At 39.6% G+C, this 22,229-nt stretch overlaps 2 protein-coding genes across 2 annotated transcripts; both read left to right on the top strand.

The window, feature by feature from the left end:
* The first annotated feature begins 5,181 nt into the window (after nucleotides 1–5,181).
* LOC121956338 (RNA-binding protein 15-like) lies at nucleotides 5,182–9,844 on the top strand. Its single transcript, XM_042504498.1, has one exon. It carries the CDS (start codon nucleotides 5,315–5,317, stop codon nucleotides 7,841–7,843), a length of 2,529 nt encoding a protein of 842 aa, XP_042360432.1. The 5' UTR covers nucleotides 5,182–5,314; the 3' UTR covers nucleotides 7,844–9,844.
* A 5,394-nt stretch (nucleotides 9,845–15,238) lies between these two features.
* LOC121955886 (pepsin A-like) lies at nucleotides 15,239–20,113 on the top strand. Its single transcript, XM_042503973.1, has 9 exons — nucleotides 15,239–15,294; nucleotides 16,245–16,395; nucleotides 16,482–16,599; nucleotides 17,028–17,146; nucleotides 17,870–18,066; nucleotides 18,190–18,306; nucleotides 18,387–18,531; nucleotides 18,828–18,926; nucleotides 19,842–20,113. The coding sequence occupies exons 1-9, from the start codon at nucleotides 15,239–15,241 to the stop codon at nucleotides 19,965–19,967; spliced, it is 1,128 nt and encodes a 375-aa protein (XP_042359907.1). The 3' UTR covers nucleotides 19,968–20,113.
* The last annotated feature ends 2,116 nt before the right edge of the window (nucleotides 20,114–22,229 follow it).

Below are 22,229 nucleotides of genomic sequence, written 5' to 3'. Positions count from 1 at the left end.
CGTTTTCTCTCACAATATTGCTTCATCGGTATCATGCAAAACCTGAGTGATAATGTGTGAAACAAACACATTAGCTTAAGGAAAGCCAAAAAAAGAACTTTTCATATTTTTTTTTGCTTTCTCTAAGATAAAAAATGAACAAAATGCCATTTAACCCTTTGAAAACTGAGCAAGACCTTGGGAAAATGCAGTGAGCAAACAATACGTGGCCCAAAAAGTAGCAAAAATTTGAAAAAAGTTTCAAAAAATACTTGAAATAGGAAAAAAAAGAAAAAGTAAAAAAAAAAACACATAAGAAAAGAACCCCAAATATTTGCAGAAATTAAAAAAAAAAATTCCCCTAAAATATATTATAATATATAAATATATACTTATAGTGACTATAACTAAGACTTTTTTCCCAAGTTTTCTACAACTAGTTTAAAGGTATTAACTTATTAATTTCATGCAATTTGTGCACAATTTCTTTCCATTGACTGCATTTTCCCCATCTTTTAAGAGAAATCCAACCAATTTGCTCAGGTGTCAAAGGTTTAAATAGCTTGTGAGAGACGACTAAAATGCAGGAAAAAAAACTGATGTCGATCCAGGTTTTAAAGGGATAATTAATGCATAACTTGGTTTTACACTCAACATGTTTGTTTTTTTGGCTTAATCTGTGGATGCATCCTTGCACAGTTGCAGCATCTCCTGCTTTCCCAGAGTGCATCAGTGCATAGGGACATGCTGGTGTTTTGCAGGTGTTCAGACAGTGGAGAAAGTGGGTCATGCCAGGCTCTGAGAGACACACTGCAGTGCTCCGCCACATGGCAACACTCCAAAATGATGTGTTTATCTACACAGGTCTTTCACAATCTTGTCATTAATTGAAGATACAGTGAGAAACAAACAGATAAATACATTAAAAAACCAGATGAGCGCCGTGATACAGGGCAGTGATTAGACACAGAGGGTGGCTCTTGTGTTTCACACACATGATGGGAAATCCATGAAGGATTGTGTGCTTCAGGGGTTCCCAAACAATGGGTCTAAAAGTGGGTCAGCATGTCAAACTTTATAGAATAGTACACTTTATTCTGAAATACAGTACATTTCTGACAAAGCTATTACTTTGAAGTGCCATTTGTGTTTATTCTCGCAATGTGCTTAACTTGTTTGTGTCCTAAGCCAATGTGTTGTTTATATTTTCTTAAATGAAATTGAATATGTGGTAATTTATCTTATGTGTGGACCTTGAACTAATGACTAAGGAGAAATCTAGAGCCTGTGGATGAACCAGTTGGGAACCACTGGCGCACCACTTTTTGGTGAGACAGGTAAGGGACTGGTTGTCTTTTGGTTGTCAGAAATGCGCACACAGATCTGTTACTAAGCATCTGTCTCGCAGGAAAGCCAGGGGTGCAGTGGGTCAGACCATGCTGTTCACCTTAATGCGACGTGCAAAAATAGAAACTCATTAAAAGCTGTTTTTCCCTCACTAATCCTTTGCAGATTTCCCCTTTGACGGCTCATTAACAAAAACCCTTGCATTCCATTCTGTTTTTGACGGTTATTATCTGATGAAACGACTATCTGTTGCAGAATACTCCAGGTTTCATATTTCAGTGAATTCATAGCAGCAGAGCTGGTGGATTTGAGATTAACCCTTCTTTAAATATGTCACTGTTTCTGTGTGCTTCCTGTCTGGGTGAATAAGCGGAGCCACTATATTAAGTTTGACACTATTTTATATGTAAGCACAATTTTGAAACAGCTGACCTCGATCGTGGGAAGAGATTTAAAGCTGGGACAAATTCCCTCCTCATACTTTATAGACACACTTAAACCCATTTTAATACTGGGTGGCAGATTGCCTTACTGGGCCTGCGCGGGGACATGTGACAGTCCATAGCGGAACTTCCAGATGGTCTCTCAAAGAGGGGCCAGTCCAGCTCACGGGGTTGAGGGCAAAGCTTCTGTCCCCATTTTTTTGGTCAACATAATCCTTTTAAAACACACGAGCAGCAGAGCACACTGCATTTTTTTTAGGAAGTATTGTTGGTGCAACAACATTGATGCAACAAATAATAGGGTCAGACTCAGTGAGACAAAAGAGGGATTAGATTAAAAGTTACTAAGATTTTAAATAAATATAAGACCAGAAGGGTGATTATGTCCCTTCTGTTGAAAACAATCAAGATGTGATTATACGTTTTGCAGTGTGCTCTTTGTTTGAAATTAAAATATATATACTAATGTGATAGCCTGGGCAGAGAAAATAACATTTTATTGGGAGGAAGTTTTTAGGTTTTAAGGATCACAGCAAGCCCAGATCAAGCAGTGGTAAGTTTAATACATTTGAATGCACAGCTATGTGTACATTTGCATGTATGTCCCAAAAACTTCTCAATTGTCAGCTTTTCTGTCCATAAAGCAACACAGTCTAATAATTGGTTGACCACCTCTCCCCCTGCTGTCATGCAGGCTGTAATCCTATGCGTGGGAGCGCCCTACATACATGCCTTAGCATTTTATTTCTGTGTATTATCAATAATAATAAAAGTGCCCACACATCCAAAAATACCCCCCTGACTTCACAGATTGGTGCAATGGATGATAGCTCGGGCTGCAACACAATTACGGATGGTGTGGTGTAATTACTGTAAAAAAAAAAAAAAGGGCAAAAGGGTTAATGGAAATGGAAGCAAACTCGCTGCGCTCTAAACTAATTTAACTCAAAATGATGTGATGGTCATCATGTGGCCAAATGTGCAGGCTGTAGGAGGTTTAGTATGATGTTGAACCAATGCTGTGAGGTACAGAGATAAGGACTTTGTACTGATATTATTTTTTCATATATACAGTATATATATATATATATATATATATATATATATATATATATATATATATATATATATTATTATATTTTTTTTAAAATGATATGGGAGGATAGCTGCTATGGTAAGTAAAGCTTTTAGGATTTTTGTACAGGTACAATATGCTCTGTATGATGAATATATTTGATGTGTGTCTTTTCTTTTGCTCTGTATTTCTTTTTTTGATTATAAACAGAATTTCAGTGTTTCTATGTAAAATATGAATTAATTAATGAATATACAGACAATAAAATTTGAAATGTAAAGGTGTAAATGATTCTGTTAAGAGAATGGGTTTAATTTATTATTATTATTAATGTTATTATTATTTACAATTTTCAAACAAATAAGCTTTTTTGAAAAAAATCAAATAAAAGAAGTTAAATCGTGTTCAAGTCTTTTGTGAACAGCAATTAATCACAAAGGATGTTTTATAAATTCAGTAGTGGTTTATTCAGGTTTTCTTCAGATTAGTGATGCGGCAATACTTAATACAAGTCTTTCCAAGCAGACAGACAGGACATAAAGACACTCTGGCTGAGGTTAGGCAAACAGTTTCACTACACTTGCCAGCCAGTGAGAAGACTTCCAGTCAATAAGCAAGATAAGAAAGTTTCTCTTTATTTGTCGGTCTATACAGTCAGTGCTTTTCCTTCCTGTGTGGTTGTTAGGAGGAGCTTCTCTGCCCCCTACAGGTGGTAAAACATGTTAGTTCAGTATCCAGCAGGATGACAAGAGTGCAGCTCAACACACACATAAATGGAACCTGGAGTTTGAATTTGTTTTGTCATGGTAAATAATTAAGTCCGGCCTAAAAAAGTCAGTGGCGATAATGCAGACAATACATTACCTTGCACCAACTACCCCAGTAATCGATTTCTTTTGCATCATTGCAGTACCTTAACACAGGTATAGAATTATATCACTAACAATTTTAACACCTGAAAAAGTTTTGAAAGAACTGTGAAAGCCTGCAGTACACAGTCTGTTTTATTTGCAGTAGTTATCCACCCTATAGTAACTTAAACTGTGTCACTGGCATATATGATACAGGGAGGAGAATAAGTACTGCAAATAAAGTACCCATATAGACTGTATACTGAGAAAGAGTACAGGCCCGCTGTTCACTTTATTGCTGTAGATAAAAGATCTAAAGAGTTCTTCAGCCCTTTTGTTTCATGCATCTTATTTTATCTGGTGCAGACACACTATATATAAATTCATCTTACTAATGCACAGCACAGCTGGTCCCTGACAAGGCCCTGGCCTGCTACAGCTCAAACACAAATGCAAACAGCTTGTTACATATTTTGCTCTACATAGTCAAGACATGACTAAAAAAGGTACTGAGTAACTTGGCAAGAGAACCGCTAGAAATTAGGAAAAGGTGACAAGAAATTGAAATGAAAATTAGTACAAATAAATTAATAGATAAAAAATACAATGAGGAGAGACACAAGGAGAAATAAAATATAAAATTATTAGAAACTAATTATTTAATTAGATATTTAAAGTAAATTACATTTTCATTTTTAGAATTTTTTTCCCCAAGCCATTTCCTTTTTTTTGTGTTTTTATTTCTATTTATTTACCATTGTTATTTTCTTTTGTGTGCTAATCTTCAGGTAATCTCTGTGTAACTCTTATCAAGTCCTTGCTAATTTGGGTTAATTTCTTGTGACGTTGTTCATTGCATTATATGTTTTTGAAAGAGATTAAGCCAGTATGGTCAGGTTCTTAAGGGATTAATAGTGTGAGAGCTGTACATATTTATGCAGGATGTGCAAAAATCATGTTTCGGGGATGTGCAAAAGTTCAAGAAAATATGTGCAATGTGCATTGATAGCCTTATAGTCCAAGATGTGCATAAACGTAACCTGAAATGAAGTGTTGTTTTCCTGCTATGTATTACTCAATACACTTTCAGTGTCCTTACTCCAAGGTCACTGTGCAGCCTGTACAAATACTGTACTTGAACTATTTATGCTATTCCCACCCTTTTATGTTGTGCTTTCATGTAAGCAAAATCAACTGCATTTGTATGCATTCATTCAAGACGAAGATTAGACTAATCTCAAACCCAAACTTCCGTTTTTTTCGTCTTCTCCTGTTGCTCTAGTTTGTTACAACCATTATCTTTCTGACATTTTCAAATCAAGTCCTGCCTGCAGGGTTGTACTCTGACCCTCCAGCAGAGCCGCACCCTTGTTTATAATAGGCGAGCAGACTTCCTGCTCACGTGATTGTCAGCCCGCTCAGCCAATCAGCTTCTTCTACTGGCGCGTAGGCGGGATTTCCTGAACAGTTGTGCAAAGTAGTCCAACATGGCGGCAGAATCGCTCGCTCGGGAGTGAAGTGGAAACCGCGGAGAAGTTCAGATAGTTACGGTGCTTTTCAGTGGCAGAGAGTGAATTTAAATCGATTAGTGTTTGTAGACTTCATATCGGTCTTGGGAGATGAAGGGGAAAGAGCGGTCGCCGGTAAAGAAACGCTCCCGGGCGCCGGATGATAGCAGGGACCGAGGAGGAAGCAAGAAGACCGGAGCGCTGTCGGCGGTTGGCAGCAACAACGGCAACGGCTCTGCTCATGGCGGCGCCTCATCCAGGAGAAGTTTAAACAGCGAGAAAAGGGACATGAGGGATTTAGACGGACACAATGCATCCAGTCGGGGTGGTAGCGGTTACGACTACGCAGTGGTTTCAGGGAACAAGCCGTACGGCGGCGCTGACATGGACGCGGAAACATCCAGGTCTGGTTCCCGCAGCGACCCGCGGCCTCCGTCAACCCCCGAAAACGAGTACAAGACTCTCAAAATAAGCGGACTGGGCAACCAGCTGAACGACGGGGAGATCGAGGACGGCCTGTTTCACGAGTTTAAGAGGTTTGGGGACGTGAGTGTGAAAATGAGTCGAGAAAACGACGAAAGGGTGGCGTATGTGAACTTCAGGAGGCCTGATGACGCCCGGTCGGCCAAACACGCCCGCGGCAAGCTAGTGCTGTACGACCGGCCCCTGAAAATAGAGACGGTGTACACGAACAGACTCAGGAGCCGCTCCCCTGTTTCAAAAGACAATTTCTCCCCAGGACACAGGCACCTCCACTCTCAGAGACCTTTATCTCCCACCGGCATGGGGTACAGAGACTACCGGTTACAGCAGCTGGCTCTGGGCCGTCTTCCCGCTCCTCACCCACCACCTCACATAAGAGACCTGGAAAGAGACAGAGATTTTTCAGTGTATGATGCCAGGACTAGACCCCCGTTCATCCCTGAATGTGCTGTTTTCCGTGAGGAGGACACGATGACCCCTGAGGATGACCAGAGGGCAAACAGGACTTTGTTTCTGGGAAATCTGGACGTCAGTGTGACAGAGAGTGACCTGAGGAGGGCGTTTGACAGGTTTGGAGCCATAACAGAGGTGGACATAAAGCGGGCAGTGAGAGGTCAGAGCAACACCTATGGGTTCATCAAGTTTGAGAATCTTGACATGGCTCACCGTGCCAAAGTAGCCATGTCAGGGAAAGTGGTGGGCCATAACCCAATTAAAATTGGCTATGGGAAACCCACACCCACGACCAGGCTGTGGGTGGGGGGCCTTGGACCCTGGGTTCCACTAGCTGCACTGGCTAAGGAGTTTGATCGCTTTGGTACCATCAGGACTATAGACTACAGGAAAGGGGAGGTGTGGGCGTACATCCAGTATGAAAGCTTGGATGCTGCTCAGGCTGCATGCACTCACATGAGAGGCTTCCCTCTCGGCGGCCCTGACAGGAGACTCAGAGTGGACTTTGCAGACACAGAGCACCGCTACCAGCACCAGCAGTATGTGCAGCTCCCCCTCCCGCTGCCACACTACGACTTTGTCCCTGAGCCGTTTGCCCACCGCCTTACAGACTCTGTGAGAGTGAGGGAGAGGTCCCCTCCAGTTCCTGCTCGCTTCAGAGAAAGAGACCTGTACCCCAGTGCTGAATGGTCTGGTGTCCACGACAGGGTGCGAGGAGCAGGCTTTGAGCCCATAGATCGCCTGGAGAGACGTCCCCATGATAGCTGGTCATTAGAGCGTGAGCGTGAGTTACAAGGCCGAGATCTAAGCCGCAAAAGGAGACATTTGGATGATGGCGGCCGGCCGGATCATTCACCCGAAAGCAGTGACTTTGGTCTGCATCGTCATGGCAGCTCATTAGAGCGCAGCCCTGGAGGGAGCAGCCGAGATGGAGGACGCTACAGTGACTCTGAACGCCTGCCTCGCTCTGGCAGAGCCTCCCCTGTCAGAGAGCGCCAGAACACTGGCTTTGGAGACAAGAGAAGAAGAACTCTTAGCCCGGCTGCTCCGGGCTTCAGCTCTGAAAAGGACCGCAAACAGAGAACTAGTGACTCATCGAAGAGCCCAGCTAAGAAGGAGGATCGCTTTGAGCCTCCTTGCTCCTCTTCCTCCAAGTCTGGCCAGCAGTCTAAGCCAGCAGCTGGGGGACAGAAGCTGAGTCAGGTGTGGCAGGGCGTCCTCTTGTTGAAGAACAGCAGCTTTCCCACATCACTGCACATGCTGGAGGGGGACGTGGAGGTGGCTAACAGTCTGCTGCTGCAGGGCGCCGTGGGGAGTCAAGCGTCCCAGCTGAAGATCAGCCAGCGCCTGCGTCTGGACCAGCCCAAGCTGGAGGAAGTCTCTCGTCGCATCAAGGCCGCCGGCTCCAGCGGATACTCCATCCTCCTGGCTGTGCCCGGGAAATCTGAAAACGGAGGGACCCAGGACGCCAGCAGCTCCGCTGAGAGACCACTGAAGAACCTGGTGTCCTACCTGAAGCAGAAGGAGGCAGCCGGCATCATCAGCCTCCCGGTGGGGGGCAGCCGTGACAAGGAGCACGGAGGAGTCCTTCACGCTTTCCCCCCATGTGAGTTTTCACAGCAGTTTGTGGATGCCTCAGCCAAAGCCTTTGCCAAATCAGAGGACGACTACATGGTGATGGTCATTATCAAAGGAGCGTCATGAAAAAAAAAGAAAAATCTAAATGTCTCTTTTTACACTCGTGAATTGTTAAACTGTGAGATGTAAAAACAAGGAGAAGTAAAGATAACAAAAGAGAATATCAGAAACAAGTTGGGGGTCTGATTTTTAAGTTCCCTAACCTGCATGGTAGCTTGTTTCTCCTCCTGTTGAAGGTTTATAGAAATGAAAGTCACAATGAATTGAAAACATTTTGATAAACTGATGCATTTGATGATTAACACAGGTGACACACAGCTTCCTGCTATTTAGTTATCAGATAAATGTGCATTACTTGAAGGGTACTCTGCTTAAAGTAATTCGAAGCAAGCTACAGTTCTGTGAATCGATATGTTGCCTTATCTCATTAAAAAAAAAAAAAATCCTTTATATCATTTCATACAATGCCTGCCTACATCAAAAAAGAATTTACGAATCCTAAACAGTATTTTGCTTTCATTTTATCTATACTCAGCATAGATTTGACCGGCCAGTGTCTACGTGTTTGTAGTGCTATAATGTTTGTACAGCCAGCCTGTGAAAGAATTAAATCAGTCTCATGTACATATGATTTAGGAAATATATCTATTTGCTCTAAAGCTTTATCCAGTGCTCATTAATAGGCATATTCCAGATGTGCGTCTGTATTAGTTTTTGCTCACCGAGTAAACATTTTGATGCAATGCTTCATTATAACGACTTTTCTATTTTTGTCAGTTTTGGCCAGTCCTAAAGACAGTTGTGTAAAAATACAGAAGGGCATTAAGGGATAAAGTACAAAAGATTATGTTCATTTCAACGCTCTTTTTTGAGCCACATCTGGAGGTGTATGTGACATTACAAGGTTAAATTAATGCAGTTTTTCCTATCTGTCTTGCGATTTTCACTAAGCACTGGTATGTGTTTGTAGGGGTGGTAACAAGCAGCAATCACATGTGCTTCATAATACAGTTCAATACAGTAACTGTGCAAAGAATCCTGCCTTTATAAAGCTTATTATGTTTATTTTTGTTGAAACTATGTGAAAGAGGAGATTTTATGTTCTTTGCTTATTTCTGTATTGAACTGCATTATGCAATAAGGTAATATTTAGGGCTCAAATGTGATTATTTTCATCTTCTGTGAAAAAAAAAAAAAATATTGTAAAACATCCATATCCCTAAGGTGCTGCTTTCATGTATTTGAATACTTTTATGGTCCTACCAACAGTCCACAGCCCAAAGGTACTCAGTTTACTATGATGTGAGATAAGAAAAATCTTCACGTTTGAAAAGCTGGAACCATAGTATGTTTGGCTATTTTGCTTTAAAATTGACATCGGTCGGTCAACAATCATCAAAATTGTTGCAGATCAATTATCTGTTGGTCTGTTGAGTCATAATTTCAGCTCTAAATATTACCATGAAGTGTCTCAACAAAACTGAATGTTACAAGCTGTGCAGAGCCAGTGGACGTCGTAGGTCTGTTGATTTGAGTGTCATTATATTGTACACGGCTGCTTTTGTGTCCACCCCTTTTATATTGTCCTTTTATTGACATTGTATTTAATTTGGCTGAACAATAATTGGTTGATTCAGTTCTTCACTTTTCTTCGTAAACAACTACCCCAGCAAAGCATATACTGTTAAAAGAAAGATGTAACCTATGAATTAAGAGCTCTATGTACACCGTGCACATCCCTAATGACTGATCAGGAGTCTAGAAGTAGAAAATATTGCTTTGAGAGGACTTCTGAATGAAAGAGAGGAGAGAAGGCCCATCTCCAGTGGCCTTACATGCCTTCCTCTGAAAAGACTGTTAATGATTTTCTATGCTTTGATTTGTGTTTCAAATGGAAAAAAAGAAAATGATTTGTGCTGTATACTCAGGATATCTGGAGAGAGAAATGGAGAACGTCAGTGCTCATGGGCCTAAGAAGTATACCTAACTGTCACAGTGCAGACATGCACTTGATAGATTTTGTCTCAATAAATTTACTCTTTCGTGGGAAACACGAGTGCCTCGGAAGACAACTTTTGTGACCTTTTCTGTTCTTGGAGTTGTCTATCAAACTCTAAAGGCTTTATCACTTTGACAGCAGGAGCCTCCGCAGCAGAAAGGAGAGGAAGTGTGAGAATCGATGAGAGGTCAGCCTCTCGGTTCTGTGTTTACATTCTGTTGATCGTCATTTGTGAGTGGCCTCTTTGTGAAGAGCTTCATACAAGTTGAAATTTGGCCATACTAGAATACTTTAGTCACTGTATCTCTTCAGATATGTGGCTTATTCCGCAGTCGCATCAGATGGTCCTCAGACCGTCACCAAGTTTTGCCAAAATCACCGGGGTCTTCTCCACCTCTCAGCGGAAGCACAGCAGCGTTCAAAGGCCCCCGCTCTTCCCTCTCATCCGGCACCAGCAGCAGTATTGTTTCAGCATGTGCAGCAGCTCGAGACGGAGCAGAGTTCATGTGTGTAGTTGCTTATTGTTCTTTCACTGGAGCACTGAAGAAGATCTCTGTGCTGTAGGGCCAGACTTCCAACGTGTCTCATCCATGTCGGAGAGGAGGTTGAGACAGTGACACAGCATCTGCTTTATTTGCCTTAAAATGGAGAGGAAGCTCAACAGAGGAGGGAAGATTGACAAAGTCCTGTGCAGGGAATCATAATATTTAGCTGATGTGTTGATCTGATTTACACACTTTTTAAACTGCATATGAAAGTGAAGAGGTCCCTGCGATCAGTGAGTCGGGACGTGAATCATGAAGACGCAGCTGTTCCTGCTCATCGCTGCTTCATCTCCGAACTAAAGGAACCCAGGAAGCTTCGAGTGTCCACATGGTGCCCTGGCTGGATTCAAGGTTTCGTGGAGCCGTGAAAGGTTTGAGTCTCCTCCTGGCTGTTCCTGCTCCTGCTCCACAGGTAAAGTATCAAGATGGCCTCAACTACTGACTGGGGTATGTATTAAAATGTGTTAGACTGTTAAAAACACACAAGGCTCTATTTAAAAGCTGGTTGGAGGGTGAAAGGATAACAAAAAATACTAAAAATGTAATGACTCTGAGGTCAATACCAAATTGATGCCCACAATGCCACGTGAAGCAAATATCCCGTCAGAGTCTTTCAGTCTGTGCTGGTGTCTTTACTTGGACCTATTTAACTTTTTGCATAAAGGGCTTTGTTTGTTATATTTTGCCAAGGCTTTTGAAACGTATTTTTCTCAAATTACATGTAATTTTGCAGTGTTGGTCACAAATGCACCAACTGCTTCAGCTGCACAAGTGAGTCATAGTGGTGGTAGAAATATTCAGATCCTTCACTTAAGTAATCACAGCAATATGTTTTATTAGTCAGTAGAAGTAATTAGATGTGTAACCTGATAATGCAAGATAATCAACAACTGTGTAAAATGAGTTAACTTCCACCACTGGTCATACCTGAAATTCACTAAGTTGTAACATTAGGAAACTTACAGACACAAGAAGCCAAAAATTAGTCTTTGCTTGACTTACTGACAATTTAACTTCTACAAAACAATCTAATGTTAAGTATAAACAAAAGACTTTATATGCCAAACAAGCCAAAACTGCATCAGTAAACAAGGAAACTATCATCTATATATTAAAAATATTTAATGATACTATATATGTTAAGATGTATGTTAAAATATACATGTTCTTGCCAGTAAACAGGAAGAAAAAGATGTTAAAGGAATATTTAATAAAACATTCTTCAAGTTTTTATTTTATCCAACCTATATAGGTTACTTTAAATAAGCTATATCAACGTATGAAAAAGAATGATCAAGAAATACCTCCCATCAGTTATCAGTAGGCGCACACAATGAGAACAAGCTGAGTTATTACTGGTTATGATGGGTGTTCAAACCTTCTCTGGGAAAATGATATTCATCATACAGTGTGCTGATAGCATTGGTACATCAGATATATAAACTTACTGCTATAAGTTTAGTTTTTTGTTAATGCAAATATTGAATGACATAAATAATAAGGATGAGTTTACTGTATGTAAGGGTTTCACAGTAAATGTGCATTACCTCTGTCTGAAGCAAAAAACTAGAAACTGGAGAACTAATACTTGAGTCAGGGTGAGATAAAAGGCAAATCCGGCAGCTATAGACAACCTGTGCTGTATTTGCTGTGTATTATTAGCGTGAGTTGTGTAGTCAAAATTAGTTTTATGGAATTTGAGCAAAAGAAAAAAAAGATTGTCTTTCACAAAATCCTCTAGAAATATACTGTGTGCAGTGGTGGAATGTAATGTGCACTTACTCAAGTACTCTATTTTAGTGCATATTTATTTATAATTTATGTATTAGTATTTAAAGTAATGAAAAATTAGCCCACTGTTTACCAGCTGCAACATTAGAAAGATGTACAATTCATTCATCAACAATTGTAATCCAATTACTGTTATTACTATCATTCTGAAACAGACAAATCTGCAAAATGGAAAATATTACGCTTATTACTCCACTACATTTATGTAATACATTGGATATCTTCCAAAAACAGATTAATAATACAAAAAATATGTCAAAAAAGAAATGATGATATTATTATGTATGAAGAGGCCCTGCGATAGTCAGTCTGGCGACCTGTCCAGGGTGTACCCCGCCTACACCCGCAACCCTTGCGAGGACAAGCGGTTACGGAAAATGAATGAATGAATATGTATAAAGATGAGACTATTGATCGCTCAGTAAAATTAATTTGCTATCCACCAGTGAAAAAAGAATAAAAAACGAGCCCCACTTTTACCAGCTGCAGCATTAGAGTGATGTAAAAGTTCACGCATCAATAATTATCATGCAACAATATTATATAGACTATTCTGAAGTTGGCCTCTCTGCATAATTAGTACTTTTACATTTGGTACTTTGATTACATTTTCATGGTACTACTTTTGTATTATAACTTTTGTAAAAAAAATTAATGCATGAGTTTTGCTTGTGAGTTTTTCTAAGCAGTAGATTACTACTTTTACTGGAGTTTAAGATCTGAAAACTTCTTCCACCAGTGACTGTGTGTCATTTACAGCCGTGCATTTTCCCTAAATGTGACAAAGAATACAGTTTGCTGTCACTTATTTTCTCCTTCACTGTTTTTGCTCTTTAAGTGTTTTTAATAACTCTTTGGACTAAACAGTGCCTGAACTTTTTTTTGAACCTGAGCTGATGATAATTAAAACGTTAAATGTGAGTGTTTCAGGATCTCACCTCAGAATGGAGGCAAGAAAGGATGAACTCTTCTGTCTGTCCTCTTTGAAAAGACTCATATTAACCTGCACTGTGACTGAATGAGCTTCATAAAGCTTCAGTAAACTGAAAAGTTTGTGCACATTGAAGGAATTCATCAGACAAGAGAAACTTATCGCCTGGTGAGTACAATTTAAATTTGCTTAAAAATTGGCACCTCTTGGTATTTAACACGAATGATGTAAATGGTACTTAATTTGTGCTTAAATAAAAACTGCTACACCTGATACACATTCTGATGTTACGTTTCTTTTTTTCATGATATCTACCCTGTTCAGTAAAAGTGTGTGTGAGATTATTTGGAGATTTTGAAATGACAGGAAGTATTTGCACGGTCTCCGTCCTCTAGAGGGCAGAGTTGGACGGCCAATATTAATCTATAGAGCACATGAGCAGAAGACGTGCCTAGAGAGGGAAATGATACAGTATCAGTGTTTGTTATTTATTTTCTATTTTATTTGTAATGCGATAAGCTTATCTAGATGATTTATGGTTGACAGGTGAGAAATGACTGTGAGATGTTCAACTTCTTTAACACTAATGTCAATAGCATTTGGTCTGCAGGCATTTACTCTTAATCTTTTAAAAGCCATTAAAATAGCAAGATTTATTTTTCCAGCTGTGCTTTAAGAATGCATACTAAAAGTGAATTTTTGTTCATGTCAGCAACAGACAGCAGGACCTTCAAAGTCACTGTATTCAATAATACTAAATTTCTTTCTGTAAGTACACGCTGTAGATTAGAAAAGTCAACAGAAATGCTGCCTGGGAAAGGTCAAACCTTACTGTGCCTCCATTTTTCCAAACTCATACTTGTGACTGCGATGGGAGAAGGTGCTGAAGTTTAGGCAGATTTCTTTGAGCTGACCGTATCAAATGAAAGGAACAATTTCGCCCCCTAATTGTCTGTAAATTTAATGTTTTCAATGGCAACTTCAAAGCCTGACACAGTGAGAGCGTATTTTGTTCAATATGATATATCTGTAGAGTATTGGAAAACCGTGCTCACAAGAAATCTTTCTCCCACCACCTAAAACAGAAGTTCCCCCTTTAAAATAATTTCATCTCTCTTAAGTCACAAAAACCAACACAAAGGCGACTAAATCGAACAGTTTAACCTGTAAAAAGTGTAATCAGTGAGTGTAATAAATATTGGTGAAAATCAGGTATATTAATGCACAACAGATATTTTCATGTATAAATCTTTACTGTATGCCAATGCATCTAAACATTGTATAGACAATAATGGCATGTATTCTGAACAAAAACGCAACACACTTACTGCCAAATTAATGGAAACAACATATTACTGCTGTGAAGGCAAAAGTTCTGGTGGACATTTGTGTCGTGTGATCAAACTGCACATTTTACGGTGACTGTTTACTGTGGCCACCCCAAGGCTCCCCTGTGTAGAAATCATGTTATTAAATGAGCATCTTGATATGTCACACCTGTTGGTGGATGTGTTATCTTGGAAAATGTGCTCACGAACACAGATTTTAACAAATTTGTGTCCAGCATTTTACAGAAATATATCCACTGAGTGCACAAATTGGCTTAAATCTTTAAAAGCTGTGAAAAATGGAAACAAAAACACACAGTGTTGCGTTTAGATGTGCGTTCAGGATATATAGCCTATTTATTGGGATCATTTATCGCCTTATGTTTTGAAATCTTTTTGTGTTTTTTAAAATGTTATTGCAGTTTGTGGTTTAAGAAATTATTTTATATTATTCAGTTCATTTGGATAAACTATTCACAGAAACAGCCAAAAGAAAAGGTGAAACTCATTATTTAGCAATTAATTTTCAGCGCACTGTAAACACATCACAGTTTTATCTCAGCTGGGTGGTGTGTTGACTTTTAATGCTGATTTTTGGTCCAAGTTTACCTTGAATAAAGTGCTGAGTACATTGTGTTGTTGATTGACATTAGATTGAAGGACAACATTGGGAAAAACGTAGTCTGTTCTAATTGTTTTCTTAATCTGAATTCACTTGTATGGCGCTCTGTAAAGTGGTTTCTTATCAGTTAAGCCGTTGTACTGTAAGTGTTGATGTGAAAAGGAGGAGTTGAGATTTGTTTCGACCTCTATATAAAAACACCAGCTGTCCTTATGTGAGATCATTATGAGGTCACTTTAGAAAAAATGAAGTCTGCTTTTGTACTGCTGGCCTTTTTGGCTGTCTCACAGGGACTTGTCAGGTAAGATAAACATCAACATTAACTTGTGATAAAATGAAAATATGCTATTTAACATGTTTTTGAGTGTAGTTGCTGAGGGTGTTTTTCCCAGTGTCAACATCTGTAACCTTTCCAAGAGTTAGAGTGAGAATAGAGTCAAGATGCTATTTCAAAAACATATGAAAATGTGTTTAAAATAATAACATCTTGGTAAAATCTTGGTAGAATTGAAGACAACCTGGAAATTATAATAAAATTACACATTGAGCACATTGAGCTTTGTGTGCTATCATCTCGATCAGAAATTTGTCTTCAGTTTAAATCTGATTATGAAAAGACACAAACATTCATAGGATGCATTAAACACATTTCCATAAAAACACAATAAACAAAAATACACAACAGAAGCTATATTAAAAAAGATTACCTGGTACTCGACGATGATGACTGAATCAAGGTTGAAAAACAGATATAAAGTGCAAAGAGAGCAAGCTGTCATCAAAAAGTGGCATTTCTTATGGATTAAGATATTTTATGGCAACAGGGACAAAGGATTTTGGGCGAGAAAGAGAACATCAGAAAAATTCACCTTTTAGCAGCATTTACATTGTGGTATTTAAATTATTTTGGACACAGAACAAACAGCAGCGTCAAGCGTTTAATCGATTTTTTTTTTTCATCACGTGACGCTGAGTTGATCCATAGATGCTGAATTAGTGACTGAATTAGCAGCTACGTACATGCTGCCCTCAGTATGTGTGAGTTAAATTGTAAAGTGCTTTGGATGAGAGCATCATTTAAATCCAGCCATTCTTGACCTTTTCAAAACACTTCAGCTTATTTTCCTGTTCTGCTTCTCTCAATCACTCCCCGACTGAATGTCCTTTTTAGGTTAAGTTATGAGGTCCGACATATTTTTTAAAAAATGTTTGTGAGTCTGTGTGCAGATAATTGTGAAACTGCGTGTTCAGGGTTCCCCTGATGAGAGGGAAGTCAGCCAGGCAGCAGCTGGAGGAGAGTGGCCTGTTTGAGGAGTACAGGAGGAAGTTTCCATACAACCCTGCAGCAAAGTTTCTCCCCAAAAATGAGCAGACTGTGGTGCCCTTGACCTTCGACCCATATGTGAGTAGCATGTAATCACTCTCCACTCTGTTCTGTTCGGTCATGAACTACATTAACTAACTGAATAATTTTTTTTTTGGGCAAAGACGACATACTTTGGATTGATCAGCATCGGGACTCCGCCTCAGGTCTTTAGGGTCCTCTTTGACACCGGCTCCTCAGACCTGTGGGTTCCCTCTGTGAAGTGCACCAGCTCTGCTTGTGGTGAGTGTAGTGATGAAAATTCATGATCAGCATTAACATAATGATGATCCTGTGTTTTGTAACAGGTCACCAATTATGTCTTAGTCATTTTTAAGCCAAAAATGCCAAACATTTGCAGGTTCTCTTCTCTCAGATTTGAGGATTTGGATTTGTCAAATATGACAGTAAGCTGAACATCCTCTGGTTTTGTCTGCTCAGATAAAAGCAATTATGTCACCCTGTGCTCATTTGCATTTTGTCTATTTTTGGGACTATTTTTGGGACCATTTTTTAGACGATTGTCAATGATGAAAACAAATGCTTGTTGCGGCCCTTGTGTAGTGAGAATGTGCATATTCTTAAGTCTATGTAACAGATGTTGACTTTGTGTATGAAAAAAGAAGTAATGTAATGTGCTTTCTGTCACCTGTTTGTCTCTGTGTCACTAGTCAACCACGTGAGGTTCAGAAGTTCACAGTCCTCCACTTTTCAGGCCGGCACAAAGCCTTTCTACATCTCGTACAACAGTGGATATGCAGCAGGGAGTACTGGATATGACATCATCCATGTGAGGAAAACATTCACGTTACATTTATCACCAACTGCTGATCAGAAGTGAAAAGTGAATTTTAGTTACTACTTTACTTACATTTCTAAGAGGAATATTGTACTTTTTACACAACCAAATATCTTTATTTGACTGCTATTTTAAAGATTAAGATTTTAAATGAAAAACTGTATGATCCACCTATATAGTACAGCTTAAGGTTAAGGATTAAATCCTTTTTGGCTTGTTATCCTTCACCAAAAAACAGTGTATACTTTGGGCTCCCTGTTGTGTTTCAGATGTCCGTGAGTTTCTTTGAGTTGCTCTAAAGTTCTTGCATGGTTTCATTAAAGGTCTGGTGTAAAGGATTTAGTGACATCTAGCAGTGAGGTTGCAGATTGCTAAGCGAGTAGGACGTTTCCCAAACCTCTCGTTGAGTAGCACTTGTCCTTCATGTTTTAGATCTCTCCCTGCTGCAACACAGCTGAATTTAATGATCAGCTTGCCATTAAGCAGCTTCAGGTGTTCATGACGAGTTGATCATTTGAATCAGCTGGAGCAGGGCGAATACGCAAATACACAAGAATTACAACATAATTGTGAATATCATGTTCTAGTTCTGCCCATATATCCCCCTAAATCCTACACATTGGCCATCCAGTTTATTTTGTTGATTATACTTTGGTACTTTTTTACAATGTGTGCTACCAAAAAGCCATAAAAAATTATGTCAAATTTTCTCAGATAAGCAACCTGTTTGTGGAGCACCAGATCTTTGGCCTCACAGAGAACGAGGCAGATTTCCTGGCCTTTGTGCCCTGGGATGGGATTCTTGGTCTGGCCTTCCCTGGCTTGTCAGTCGAGGGAGGCACAACTATTATTAACAACATGTGGAACCAGGGCAAAATCCCCCAGAACATGTTCTCCATGTACCTGAGCAGGTAAGGTCTTATTTGATTTAAAAACAGAGAAATATGCTGTGAATCTACCAACTTTCTCATGATGAGTGTTTTATGAATCATGCTGTGTTTATTTTATTAAAAAAAACATGTCTGTGCCTCCAGGTCTGGAGAGGGCAGTATGTTAATTCTGGGAGGAACAGATTCGTCATATTACACTGGAAGCATTAAGTGGATCCCTGTGTATAAGGCCACTAACTTTTGGAACATCCAAATACAAAGGTACGGTTTCCTCTTCAATTTGTGTTTTAAATAATGTAACCACTTCATAACTGACCATTTATTCTTCCTTTATGTTGCAGCATCACTGTGAATGGAAACACTGTTGCGTGCTCTGGCAGTTGTGAAGCAGTAGTGGACTCTGGTACGTCTTACATCATTGGCCCCGGCAAAGATATTAACAACATGAACGGCTGGTTGGGAGCCTTCTCGGATCAGTCCGGTGAGGTGAGTGTTTTGGATGTTTTGTATAATTGTTATATGTTTAGTAAACTGTTTTCGTTGTAACATTTTGTTTATGTACAATTCCTCCATTTGTGCTGTTTCTGTTCTATTTTTTCATTTTCTACTTTTATATTGGTTCTATATATTTTTTTAGCGTATATCTTATTCTATTTAAAGTTACTATTTTTATTCTTCCTCCAGGTTACTTTGCACTAAAACACCAAGCAGAATTTCTTGTATGTGTAAATGCACTTGGTAATAAAACCAGACTCTGATTCTGATTCTGACGTGTCTCTCAGTTTACTGTGAGCTGCAGTAACACCGATCTCATGCCGGACATTGTGTTCAACATAAACGGCTACAGCTTCGCTCTTCCTCCATCAGCTTACGTCATAAAGGTTTGTGTGCTAAGCACGGAAGAATATATCGTACCACTTTTTAAGGTATAATTAAAGAGATGGTAGTTGTAACGGATGGCTTTGTCAATGCTAATAATTAATTGAATAAGTCATGAATAATTTAGGCCATTGTTAGTCATGATGTTTGCTTTATGGAGTATTGATAATAATTGAATGTGGACAACTTTTGGGTTGCCAGGTTTTAAGAAACTCTTTAAGGAAATGTGTGTTGTGCACCAGTATAGCTTGTCTTTTTAGCTATTTAATTAATCAGGATGACCAGGGCCGGACATTGTACACATTCAACTTTGACTCAAACATAAATTTTTACCCAAGAAGGAAATGATTAGATTTTGGTGGTCGAAGGTCAAAGGTCAAGATCACTGTGACCTCACAAAACATATTTTTGGCCAAATTAGAGAATTCATGAGCTCAAATTTCACACAAATAATGTATCTAACATGATATAATTATGAAGTTCTGATGTTTTGTATCCAAGAGGTCAAAGGTCCCATCATAATCTTCTGCAAAAACACTTTTCCGGCCATTACTCAATGTCATATTTCAGGAACATACGGGGAAACATTTGGTCGGATGCTGAATTGGTGACACTAATCTTGGGTTTTTCACAGACATGGATGTAAATTGTAACACTGTAACTGTTTTGTCCATTTGCATCAATGAGGGTAGGCTGGAAACAGCTCCATGTATAATGCAATACAGTTCAAGAGCACCACAAACCACATCCTTCAAAATGCATTAGTTTCATTATATAACTACTTTATGTATGCAATATTAGGAAGTGGCACCAGGTTTCAATAAAGTCCAGTTCAAAAGAAGCCTGGCCCTGAGCCTTTTTTCTATGTTTTAGTATTTGTATAATCTGAGGTCATGCTCTCTGTCCTCTCTCCTCAGTCAAAGTCTGGGTGCAGAACAGGTTTTTCATCCGGCGCCTGGATCCTGGGTGAAGTCTTCATGCGGCAGTTCTACACCGTCTTCGACATCAGCAACAACAGGGTGGGCTTTGCTCAGGCTGTGTGAATACAGCCAGTTTAAAAATTATTGTGGCCATTTCGTTAGAGGCTCAAAGTCTGAGAGGTGAATGTAACTGACTATGCGTTTATGACCACAGTCTTGTAAAAGCATTCATATTTGTGAATGAAGCTAATAAAATACAATCGATGCAGACCTTAAAGTCAGCATGTGTTTGTTGTAAATGAGGAATTCAAGGATCCAAATGCCTGAAAGTTAATCTAGAATATTCTGCAAAGGGGAACAGTCAGCCTAAATGTTTCACTCTATTATGGATCTGTGTGTTGGTGGCCACAAGATGGCAGAGGACTCAGTGAGCTGCACATTCAGCCACTTCACCATTCATGTGATTCATGTTGTCCTCCTGGGAGGGGCCTGAGGAGAGGATGAGTCATCTTACTTAGAATTCAGTCTCTAAAACACAGAACCGGCCGCCAGTCATTCATTGTCAACAGGCGCCGGCTCACATTCATGCCATCTGTTTCTGTGATGTTCAGTGATCAGAGATTTTCTTTAGGCTGCTGCTTTTGTTCTAATTATAATATGTGATTTAGGGGGGATGCGTCATTCAGTTCTTTTCCATTGCAACACGTGCAGCAACACACTGATCATTAACTCTCTCATGCCTCCTATGAGCAATTTTATTTATGCAGTCATTTCCATTTTTATAATGAAATGCTTGCAGACTGAACTGCATTTTCCTGATGGTTTAATCAACACACACCCTGCTGGTGCTGCATGTGTTGTTTGTGAATGTGGTAATATGAGACAGCAGCTACTGAGACAGTGAGCATGGACATCCCTGCAGACCTTTTCAATCATTTATCCTGCAGAGGGGCTGCACGGCAGCAAGTGAAGTTTCACACTGTAATGGCAGCTGTCAGAAAAATGGACTGTCTTCACTAAAAATTAACCCCGAGTAATAATTCTGCACACATTTTCTGCACTGTCCCATGAAGAGATGTAATGTAGCAGCTCCACATAAAGATTATGCCTCTTACAACACATAAAGACGACATTTTTAAGCTGAAAACTGAGACCTAAATTTGATGTCAAACATCAGGTTGTCTGAGGTCAATATAATACTGATCCAGCTGACTGTTATGTCTTGACAGAGGAGAGTGAATACACACCAGAGTGCTCGCTCTGCTCAGGGAGATCCTGTGGTCAACAATCCAAATAAGGGTGAAAAGCCAGCAACACTGAAGGTTGCCAGAAGAAAGTAAGTCTGAGGGACAGGTGCAATAAAATAAGACTCCTTGGGTGAGCAGTTTTTGCTCCAGCGAGCTGTGCTGTCTCCTGTTTCACCCTCAAGTGAACAAGGCTGTGTCATTAGTGTAACACAGAAACTGAATCCAGCTAACTTGGCCTACTGGAGCCTGATCTTTGAGCCTAAACAGACGTTAGGATCAGGTCATAATCATGCACTATCTTCTGTTACATATGGAGCATTTGTGAGTTTAAGGAATAGTTTGACATTTGGGGAAATATGCTTAGTCACCATCTTACAGACAGTTAAATGAGAAGCTTGAAATCACTAATAATCATAATAGTTGCATCAATCTTCTCATCACCCCAGAAGCTAGAGGTTTGAAAGCTGGAAAGTACTGACTGAATTCCAGTACAAGACGGAAAACAAAGATGTTGTTAGCTGTACCAGTTCTAGACAGGTTATCTATTGTTAACAACACCAGTTGATAACAACACACTATGCTGTATTTTATTATAAACACTGTAGCAAAATGTCCATAGACAGAAGTTATGCACATACGACTGATTTAGTGAGAGACAAATAAGACAAAAGTGCTAACTAACAGTAATAACTACATCTACATCTTTCACCACTGTTGTTGCAAATTCAGAAATTCTTCCCAGTGCAAATGGAACGCACTATAACTCTAAACAAGAAAGCAAATATTTCCCAATATGTTGAATTATTCCTTTTAATTTGATTTTTTTAAAGTTCTGTGACTGCAGCTCCATTTGGCACCTTACTCAGGGGCGATGCAGTGGGGAGAAAAGTGAGACTGATTACCCAGGACCCCAAAAGGGAGAGGGACCCTCGAAAAGCCTGGAATAAAAAGTTTGTTGTAGTTTGCAATGTTCAAAGAAGTTAGTGTTAGAAACCAATTTAAAATTGGGTGAGAAAATCAGCTACAAGACTGAAGTTTGTATGAAAAAACAGTGGAAGCTTTCTGAGGGCCTTTTCACTCCCAAAAGTTGCAAAATGTCTTAGTCCCACCTGCATCAGGGCCGAGTGATGCCGTACCA

This window comes from Plectropomus leopardus, chromosome 2 (assembly GCF_008729295.1).
Source record: "Plectropomus leopardus isolate mb chromosome 2, YSFRI_Pleo_2.0, whole genome shotgun sequence".
Lineage (NCBI taxonomy): Eukaryota > Metazoa > Chordata > Actinopteri > Perciformes > Serranidae > Plectropomus > Plectropomus leopardus.
Note: the sequence above shows the minus strand (reverse complement) of the source record. Positions and strands in the feature narration are given on the sequence as shown.

Coding starts and splice junctions, on each gene's coding strand:
- LOC121955886 (XM_042503973.1), top strand. CDS start 15,239: ATGAAGTCTGCTTTTGTACTGCTGGCCTTTTTGGCTGTCTCACAGGGA. Junction 18,067..18,189: donor TTCTCCATGTACCTGAGCAG/GTAAGGTCTTAT, acceptor CTGTGCCTCCAG/GTCTGGAGAGGGCAGTATGT. Junction 18,927..19,841: donor CATCAGCTTACGTCATAAAG/GTTTGTGTGCTA, acceptor CTCTCTCCTCAG/TCAAAGTCTGGGTGCAGAAC.
- LOC121956338 (XM_042504498.1), top strand. CDS start 5,315: ATGAAGGGGAAAGAGCGGTCGCCGGTAAAGAAACGCTCCCGGGCGCCG.